The sequence below is a fragment of the Merops nubicus genome, unplaced genomic scaffold (assembly GCF_000691845.1).
Source record: "Merops nubicus isolate BGI_N331 unplaced genomic scaffold, ASM69184v1 scaffold9160, whole genome shotgun sequence".
Taxonomy (NCBI): Eukaryota; Metazoa; Chordata; class Aves; order Coraciiformes; family Meropidae; genus Merops; species Merops nubicus.
The window spans coordinates 10,648-20,585 of record NW_008580836.1 but is presented as its reverse complement, the minus strand read 5'-3'; the positions used below and the strand labels follow the sequence as shown (position 1 = coordinate 20,585).

The following is a 9,938-nucleotide window of genomic DNA, read 5'->3' as shown; positions in this document are numbered from 1 at the left end:
TCCCTTGGGAATAGAAATAGAGACAAAGGGAAGGAGAAGAAGAGAGGAAAAGAGGAAAAGAAAGAGAACAGAACAGTAATGGTGTTCCAGGTGCTGGAGGGAGACAACTCTTCCTGGCGGTCACTGGAATCTCTCTCTATCACAGACATTCAGAGGGTTAGCTTGACTCACCTCGGATTGGCTCCCGCTGATTTTTAATGTCAACAGGGGGAGGGCAGCAAGCAAGCATATCTTGTTTCTGCTGCAATATGAGACTTCTCTGAGTCACTCCTTTTCAAAAAGCGTTGACTTCTCTGATGCCATCAGACCCACAGATCTTTCCCATTTATCCTAACAGGAGGAATTGAACAAAAACAAAGTTGCAATTTCTTGCCAAGAAACCTTGCTTTATTAATTCAGGAGAAACAAAGCATTGTATTCCTGATGTGAGGAACGAGGTTTTATTCCCTCCAGACAAGCTTTATTTGCAGGCACAAACAGAACGTATGACTATTACTCTGATAGTGTGAGCAGCCTCTCTAGCTCCACCACTACTTGAGCTCCACTGGGATTGGTACTTCTGTCTGATGCCTTTGGGCTCTGTTTGTGGAACCCTCCAGAGAATGACACATCTGGAGTTATCTTGTTCTATGTCTTTTAAAATGTATTTATTTATTTAAGCATTCTTCAGACTGATTTGAATGGGATACCCTAATGTAAAGACCCTCTCCAGCATCCCCATCCATAAGCTTCGACAAGATGCCAAAGCAGGTAAAAAGAAAACAAGGAATTATGCATGCTGTGTCAGTGGGACTGCCAGGAAAGAATTCCTGGCTTGTTTCCATGCAGTCAGGATTAGGTAACTACTAATATATATTCATCCTTACTTCATTAATTGATTGGACCTATGGACTCTGTGTTACTGACACCAGCTAGTGACTTCTGTTGTGCCATTGGCTTTATTGGGGCAGGTGTTAATGCATGTATCAAACATCCTTATGGGTATTTTTTCAGTAAAATGAACGGCCATGAGCTATGCAGTGTAGGTATCAGAAGTGAGCCTGTTGTCAAATACTGTTTTTCTTTTGGCTAAGTGATCACCATCTCAGATGAAACAGTCTGGTGCAGGGGAGCAAACCAAGCCCTTCCTCAGGTCTTGCATCATCACCTGTGCAAAGGCCTTCACTTGGCTGGTGCCAGAGCAGTGCAGCGAGCACGTGGGAGGGCACAGGACAAACAGGAAAGTGGCAGAAACTCCTCTTGTCCATGGAGAGTTTCCTAATTGTGCCTCTCTGCTGCCTGTGAAAGCAGCCAGCTTCTTAATGTTCATTCAGAGAAAAACAGAAATCACTTCAATGGTGATGCTTAATTGTGTTGCTAGACTTCTTCCCCTTGCTGTTGAGAATTTTATTTTGTATTATTGGAAATCACTGTCTGCCCAAGATGATAGTGCTCCTAAATGAGTACATTATTGTGGCTTTATTTTTTTGTTAGAAAGGTGTTAATTGGGTTTTACATTATATTCTCCCCTTTATTACTGAGCTTAGTTCACATAATGGGAATGCTGCTGACTAAATTTAGCACTTTTTTTTTTGATAAACAAGGTGATATTGTTCATTGACTTGGTTAACTTGTAAGGAATTGCAGATTTCAGTTACTAAACACACATGAGTAGGGTACTTTGGAGGACTTTCTGTCAAGGAGAAGGGGAGCAGAAAATGAATGCAAAAATCAGGACTGGCATCTTTTGTCTCCTTCATTTTCCCTTCTAGCCTCTCTTTTCTTCCCCTCAGAAATGACAAACAGGGCCTGAAATCTCTCTTCTGGCTGAGTTTTCCATTGTGTTTGTATAACAAATGTGTCCTTCCAACTAATACCAAGGACGTAGGAGCCCGGAGGCTAAGGTTTAAATACTTGGAGTGATTCAAAGGGGACAAATCTCCACCTTATGCAGGCCAGCTCTTCCAGCTCCACAGAAAATGAATGCAAAAATCAGGACTGGCATCTTTTGTCTCCTTCATTTTCCCTTCTAGCCTCTCTTTTCTTCCCCTCAGAAATGACAAACAGGGCCTGAAATCTCTCTTCTGGCTGAGTTTTCCATTGTGTTTGTATAACAAATGTGTCCTTCCAACTAATACCAAGGACGTAGGAGCCCGGAGGCTAAGGTTTAAATACTTTGAGTATCTCCACCTTATGCAGGCCAGCTCTTACAGCTCCACCACTTCTTTCCCCTGGCTGCAATGGGTGCACTTGGGGCCCTCCAGCTCTGCTCTGAAAATGAGTTTCTGCTGGGAAAACTGCTTTTGTGTTGGAGCACAGTAGCTTTCAGCTCTAGCTCAGCCTCTGCAGCACGTCCTTCCTGCTTCCTCCTGCCCAGAGCAGTGTTTGCATTGAGTGTATGACATTCATAGGCTTAGGAACAGGCCAGTTAAGAACATGATGTAAGTGTCTGTGCTGAACGACCTGCAAAATTGCAAGCACCAGGTAGTGTGAGTCTAGGAGCACATGCTTCTCAAGTGCCTTTGCTTACAGCCAGAATTTCCAGCAATGAATTCAGTTTACAGACAGTGTTGTCAGCCTGCCATCTCCCATATGCTAGATAATACATTTCTAAAAACAGAGCACCCCATGGGAACCATTAATGCAGGGGGAGGGCAGCTGGGAGGGAAGAGCAGCTCAAACACACTGAGTTATGACTCCTGCCAGGACTGAATTTCTGTTACATGGAAGCAGCAGAAGAGCTATAAACTCTAGTGGATGAGGTGAAACTCCAGCTGTATTCAGCCTTTGACTGGTGCTGATCTGACATCCTCTCCAGGAAAATGGCCAAAAAGAAGATTGTATCATCCCAAATGACCTCAGTGAATCATTTGAAGAAGAAGTTAGAGCGTTCCTCAGTGATGAGGAGAAACTGCATCTTGTTGATGACCTCACAAAAGTCAATCCAGTGACAACTACCACAGGTAAGCAGCCTGCCAGGGGAGTATCTCCTGAGGAGACACTTTCCCTGGTGGCTACTAATATAGGGTAGTTACTGTTCTCATCACATTAATACCATCATGAACACAGTAGTTAAAGATTCAAAGCCTATTAAAGCTGATGCAAAGCCTTAGAAAGTCACATTTGGCTTGGTGTATTTTTTTTCCATATACTTGTATTGTCAGTTTAGCCCTGCTGCTCCCTTACCCAGCTCTGCATGCAGAGCCCAGGTCTGTACTGTTGGCTCAGGGAGCCAGGGTGTGGCTGGGAGCTAATGCTACTGAGGGAGTCCTGCATGACCTTGTGACTGTGGTTTGGTGTTAGGTGAATGTATCAGAAAATGAGGCTCTAACTTAGAGTCCAAATAGACACATGAAATGGGTTTTGAAAGGTAAATTCCTCACTGAACTGAAGATGATCCTGGTCAGAGAAGCCAGGGCCTGTTCCTAGTGCAGATGGGGAATTCTTGCCTCTGTTCTGCAAGTGAACAGATTTGCTTTGTAGGACTATGTGAAACCTCTTAAAAGCACAGGATTTATTGAATAGAATAGTTAGCAGATCCCTTAAGATTTTTAAAAATAAGAGCAACTCTTAAAGACCTTATTATGTATTACACCTATATGAGTCTCTTGATCACCTCATTCTCTGTTAAACCTAATAGGCAACATATCTGAAGATTTTTGTTATCAAAAACATACGTGGATATCTGTTACAAATAGGAACAGGAAGAGTCCAATACACTTCTCAAAAGATGCTAACAGAAGGTGTGTCTTTCAGTTCTGAAATGTCTTCAAGCAAGGTATACAGTGAACTTGTTTTATACAAATGCTGGCTGCAGCCTGGTGGCTTTAAATCCATTTTGTCCTGTCTCCCACCTGTATTCACCTGAGCTGATGAGGGAGTACCATGCTGCACTTCGGCCTCAGGTAATCCTGCCTTTGAAATAACTGTCCTTCTGCAGAACACAGGTGTCAAGTTCTTCAAAACCTATATAAGCAAAATCCTCCTAAAAGATAAAGCCCATTTCTACTGAAATAGGAGTTCTGTTAAAAGAGCAGTACTGCATTCAGATAAACCTGAGGAGACCTTTGCTGTCCATTGCTGTTGAACTGTGTGATTACTGTTCTCTTAAATAGGAATATTTTCTTTTACTGCCAGGATTTAAAACCTCACATCTTTGCAGTGGCTGAGCAAACCTACAGAAATGTCCAAAGCCAGATAGACCCTGTAAACCAGTCTATAATTGTGAGTGGAGAAAGTGGTGCTGGGAAGGTAAGGAGACTTTTTTTTCTGATACTGCTCTTAAGTTTGAAGATTTGCTACTGATTTGTAGTGTGTAGTATGTCAGTGACCATGCAAAGACAAAGAAAAGAAAAAATTCTGACAGAATTATGTCTCTCTGACAGAGACACAGCCAGTCTGCTCTGACATGACTCTCCTTAAATGTGTGTAAAGCATTAAGTGACTGCTGCAGTTAAATAGACTCTGCTTAATATACCTGCTCTTTAGGTGGCATCTGTCATTGCTGGAGGGCTAGATTTGAATCATTCAGCAAGAATTGCATCTAAGTTAATGGCACAGCCTGGTCTGTTAGGGAGCTAGTGTGGGTCTCAGCATGCCCTGTGCAGAGACTTGGAGAAAGCAGGGACTTCAGGTCCTGTTCTAGGCCCTTCAGTAATGGTCCATCCCTATTCAGGAATACATTGAGGATATTTTTAAGCCTGAGAGCAAAATGATTTACTTAGTGTTAACGACTCATAGTCCATTTATATTCCATTCATCCTAAGATACTAGCTGTTAACTCTAGCTGAGCTTCCAGATGGTTCTGCCTCGATGAAGCTGCTGTTCAGCCAGGCACTGCAACTCCAACAGCATTTAAATGCTCCTCTGTTGCACGTCAGCATATGCCCAAAAAGTTTCCACTAAACTAGAGCTATAAACCTGACACAATTACCCTCTTTAGCATCACTGCCAGCTGTGTCCTGTGTTTTCAGAAGCCAGCACAGTTTCACTAACTGACGTGACTAATAACGTGGTAAAACAAAGGCCTGTTGTCAAGCCTCTCTCTTGCAGACCTGGACATCTCGCTGCCTTATGAAATTCTATGCTTCTGTTGCTGCTTCAGCTATCTCCCCAAAAGGCAATGAAGCTGTGGAAAGGATAGAGAAGAGAGTGTTGGATTCCAACCCTGTCATGGAAGCATTTGGTAAATGAGGCTTTTTTGAAGAGCAAAAAGAAGTAGTGGCCACTGTGGGAGTTCTCTTTGTTAATACACAAATCTAAGCTAGCTCTTGGTCCTCTCCTTAAAAGACAAACTTTTCAAATACTGGAGCTGTGTACAAATCACCCTTAGTATTTTTTATGTCCTGCATGGAAGAAGGGAACCACTGTGATTGTTCTGTATCTGTCACTGGCAATTCCACAGGCAACGCGTGTACCCTGCGGAATAACAACAGCAGCCGCTTTGGGAAATACATCCAGCTTCAGTTAGACAGGTAATAATTAATTATAATAATCTTCTCTTGTTCCACCACCTATCAGATCCTGTGAGGAAGCTTTGTTGAAATCTTGGCTTTTTTTTTCTCCCCTTCTAGATTCCACCATCTGAGCAGTGCCTCCATTCAGACTTTCCTCTTGGAGAAGACACGAGTTGCCTATCAGGCCCCCAATGAAAGAAACTTTCATATTTTTTATCAGGTTTGCCTTCAGTTCATTTTGCTAGGTATTTCTGAGAAACAGTGGGGATGAAATCACCAGATTTAGCACAATTGCAACTTTTAATATTTAACAGTTTTCCTGTCTGCTATGCTTCCAAATTAGATCATGCTCCCAGTAGGTTATTCTTCATTGTCTGAGCTGTAAATACCAAAGGTGGAATTCAGTCATTACCTTGTTTTCTGTCTCCAGATCACAAAAGGTGCTACTGCAGAGGAGAGGCTGGAATGGAACCTTCCTGAAGGGGCTGATTACCACTGGCTGCCGAATTCTGAAAGAAATTTAGATGGTAAAGCTTAATTTCACAGACTTTTGTCCATTAATAATGGCTGTAACTTTAAAGGAAGGCAGGCAAAAATGTGCCTGTCCTATCAAACCACATGACCCAAGCTGATCAGCCAACAGCAGCAGACATTTTGCGCCACCTGCATTAATGGGACTCTTTTTAAGTTTCAGTTTGCACTATTAAGAGTTTTCACCTGGCTTAAAAGAGTGGTTTCAGTCCTAGTGAATTTGCATCTCTTCGTGGCTCTGTTCAGAAACTGTCTTGTCTTTGGATGTGCTTCAGCAACCTGCTGCCTAACTTCAGAGCCCCGCGGAGTCGGTATAGGTCAATGACTTGGTTCTCCAGCTTGTACTCTGGGATGTACCAAAGGGACATCTGGCTTCCTTGATCTCCACTGGCAATTCCAGCTAAACTGTTGATGGTGTAGTGTTTTGCTTGCCCATGTTTGTCTGCATGGCTTTCTTTTAAACAGCACTTGTCTGGCTTTTCAGAGGACTGCTTCGAGGTGACCAGAGACGCAATGTTTCACTTGGGCATTGACCGATCCACACAGAACAATATTTTCAAGGTCAGGTACAAAGCATGGTCACCATGAGGCTGCTGCTGATGTTTGGAATGTCTCTTTAGTGTGGGATTTCTGCAGAAGTAAATCTCTATCAATGTATGGAGCATGGGTTGGTTGGTCCTCCCGACTGAAGGGCCTGCAGCTACACATTAAGGTTCACAACCAAAGATTAGTTCTTAACTAAAAACCTGTACCTGTGAACTTTAGTTTTCCTTCAATAATTGCAGCATTAGGAATTAACACAGAAGCTTGGAATCTACTTGCCATTTTTTGGTGCAGAAATGTGTTGACTTGTCCTGTTCATGTGGCTAAGAGAACACGGGCTTGGAGGGGAGCTCTGTTTTAGAAAACTCAATGCTTGATTATATTTCAGGTATTGTCAGGCCTTCTCCATCTTGGCAATGTACAATTCTCTAATCCAATGGATGAATCCCAGCCTTGTGAACTAGAAGACAAAGCCAAAGGTGAGGCAGCAAGCTCCAGAGAGTCTCATTATCTGAGTGCAGATGCCTAATGGAAAGGATTACTATGCTCTCCTGCCTGAGAGCAGACTATCAAGGTCATGAGCAAATCAAAACTTAAGCATGTTTTTGTTCAGTACTTCATGGTTTCAGAGTACTGAACAAACAAAAACCTAATGCTCCCCTGCTCTGAGAGATAACATCCTTCTGTTACAGGTCAAGGCAACTGCAACATTAGACAGTCATTTCAGAGGGATTATTGGCAGAACTCTTACTCTTGATTGCAATCTTACGCTGACATCACACGACTTCCAGAATCTGACCCAGAGTGGAGAGCTGGGCTTTTAAATCAAAGCTTTGAAGCTTACATGATAAAGATTAAAACTTAGTAACAGCAAATGTGTTAAATCACAGCATAGAACATAGGTTGTTCTGCATGTCTTTGGGAGGCTTGTGGATCTAGTTTTCCTTGGAAGTGAAACATTGCCCTGACTAGTGAAGTGTCCTACTATTATTTCACGTGTTCTGAATTCACACTGCTTAATATTCAAATAGTCCTGCATGTAACTCAGGTTAGCACAATATCAAATGCTTTGTTAGCAAATACTGATTCTTCTACCTTTCCTTACCATCCCCAAAATTGTGCTTTTTCCTGGTCATAACTGTTTGATTTGTCTATCTAGATTTAGAGACTTGCTCAAAAACACTGAAAAAGTAACAAAGACACAGTCATAGAGTAGTTTCTAAAACACCTGCTTCAGTGTGGCAAATCTCAGGCTTTTTTTGGTCTTGAGTCATTTTGATTAGAGTGCATAAAATACTGTATATCTAAATTAAGTCTGGTCTTGCAAGACTTTCTTTCAAGTTTGGGTAAAAAAAAATCCCAAATCCACATGTAAGTTAGTGAGTTCATGGAAGTGTCATTTTTCTGTATCATCTCTACACCTTCCCTGACTTCAAAGTGCAATCACTTGCCACTCCAGACAATCTTTCTATGTCTTATTTTTCCTGAACAAGATTTTGTAAAGACTGCTGGAGATTTGCTGAAGATTCCTGTCGAGGAGCTACTGGAATCATTAAGGATTCGAACAATAACTGCTGGAAAACAACAGCAGGTCTTCAAGAAGCCATGTTCCAGAGCTGAATGTGAGACTAGGAGGGACTGCCTGGCCAAAGTCATCTATGCTAAGTAAGGACGTGTGGGCCAGGCTGCTGTACTAGTCCATGTGATTTTTGTGAGGGAATAGAGAGGGGAGAGAGATTTACTTTCCCTGGCGTTCAACTCGAGCTCAGGAACAGTGTAACCCTCCCTTCCCTGCTCAACACACCCTTGATTTGGTTGTAGATACCAACATTGCTGCAGTATCTAATGGAGATCTGAGATAGACATCTCTAAAAGTTCTCAGAGATCTTCAGAGAACTGCTGTTTCGTGTCAGCAGCAGCATGTCATAACTTCTTGTTTCTTCCATGCCATACTGGTATAGACAGCAGTAAAAAACTACTACTCTGTCTGTTGTAAGCAAGCACTTTGCATCTAATCCAGTTGTCATTGCAGGTTGTTTGACTGGCTCGTTTTGGTCATAAATGAAAGCATCTATGCAGACCCATCAGTGTGGACCAGCTTCATAGGTATGATTATTCAACCCTGGTTTACCTGAGTAACCTGAAGTCCTTCAAGCTACTCCTAAACCAGAGTGCACTGTCTTCCCATATTCCTCCTAGGTTTGTTGGATGTTTATGGTTTTGAAGCCTTCCCTGAAAACAGCTTGGAACAGCTTTGCATTAACTATGCCAATGAGAAACTGCAGCAGCACTTTGTAGCACACTACCTGAAAGCACAACAGGTAATACCCCACTAAGATCAAACATTAACTGTCTAACTTTAAACCAGCCTTTTGTCTCTTTAATTGTATTTCTGTGCTTCTGATCAGATTGCAACCTTCAGCTGAGTAAATAATGCCACAGAAAGCAGTGGGATGTGAGTAACCATTGCTTTTTTAAAGAGGAGAGTGTGGGGCAGTTGGTGGAATAGGTCAGGTTTCTCCCCTCAGGTACTGGGAATCTGTTCCCTGCTGCACAGCTCCATTGGCTCTGTGGCCTGTTGAATTGTTGGCATTCCCTCAAAGAGCTGAGCACTTAAAACTAAATTCTGGAGGTAAGCATGGCCTAAATTGAGTTTTGATGGGAAGCTGCTGCTTATAACCATGTAAATTCTCTTCAAGCATAAAGTACCTAAATGGGTGAAGAACTTGTAGACCTGAACTTAGTACAGAGGCAGAGAACAGAACCTAAACATCAGCAGTGGGTGGTACCTGGTGGAGACCTTCTGCTGCAGGAGAGCAGCTTCAGAAACCCAGCTGCCATGCCAGGCTCCTTAAAAACACACTGCACATCAGCTTTTATTTTCCAATGAGGAGGTCCACAAGGTGTGGTGTTCTCCAGTAGAGGAGGTATTTGCAGTCACTTGCCTAACTGGTCACATGCTGCTAATTCCAGTTCTGATCTGAGCACTCAAAGCTGTAGAGTCCCTGCCAGGACTGCCTGCACTGCTGCTCTAATGGATGTCCTTCAGCCCTCACTGAATTCCCCCACATCACAGATACACTGCCACACTGCTCTTTGACATGAACTGGAATTGGGGGAATTATTTTCTTTATGGCACTAACATAATGGCATCTTCTGCCTTACAGCATGTTTTTATCAATTTATTCAGGAAATCTCTCTTGGATCATGATTTGCCCTTTCATATGGCCAGTGGCTCTTTTCCTGCCTGCCCTCATCAGTATGCCAGGGGTTAATGGTCAGTGAGGATAGAAACCAAGTTCAAGCACACAATTACTTTCCTTGAAACTGATTCATGACCTCTGTTTATAGTACCCCTCCCAACTGCTGCCTGACCTCTTACCTCTCTTGATCTGGCCGTGTCCCAAACCACTTAAATGCCATTAGTGG

The 9,938-nt window shown here is 42.7% G+C and overlaps 1 protein-coding gene across 1 annotated transcript in view; it reads left to right on the top strand.

Annotated features, from left to right (window-relative positions):
• Positions 1–738: 738 nt before the first annotated feature.
• Positions 739–9,938, top strand: part of MYO19 (myosin XIX) — an 18,668-nt gene continuing 9,468 nt past the window's right edge. Inside the window, exons 1-13 of the mRNA XM_008942128.1 lie at positions 739–750; positions 2,798–2,942; positions 3,736–3,884; positions 4,117–4,230; positions 5,032–5,164; positions 5,384–5,453; positions 5,553–5,655; positions 5,866–5,962; positions 6,451–6,527; positions 6,898–6,988; positions 8,003–8,174; positions 8,542–8,615; positions 8,709–8,830. Coding sequence (XP_008940376.1) covers positions 739–750; positions 2,798–2,942; positions 3,736–3,884; positions 4,117–4,230; positions 5,032–5,164; positions 5,384–5,453; positions 5,553–5,655; positions 5,866–5,962; positions 6,451–6,527; positions 6,898–6,988; positions 8,003–8,174; positions 8,542–8,615; positions 8,709–8,830 — 1,359 coding nt within the window. The remainder of the gene's footprint in view (positions 751–2,797; positions 2,943–3,735; positions 3,885–4,116; positions 4,231–5,031; positions 5,165–5,383; positions 5,454–5,552; positions 5,656–5,865; positions 5,963–6,450; positions 6,528–6,897; positions 6,989–8,002; positions 8,175–8,541; positions 8,616–8,708; positions 8,831–9,938) is intronic.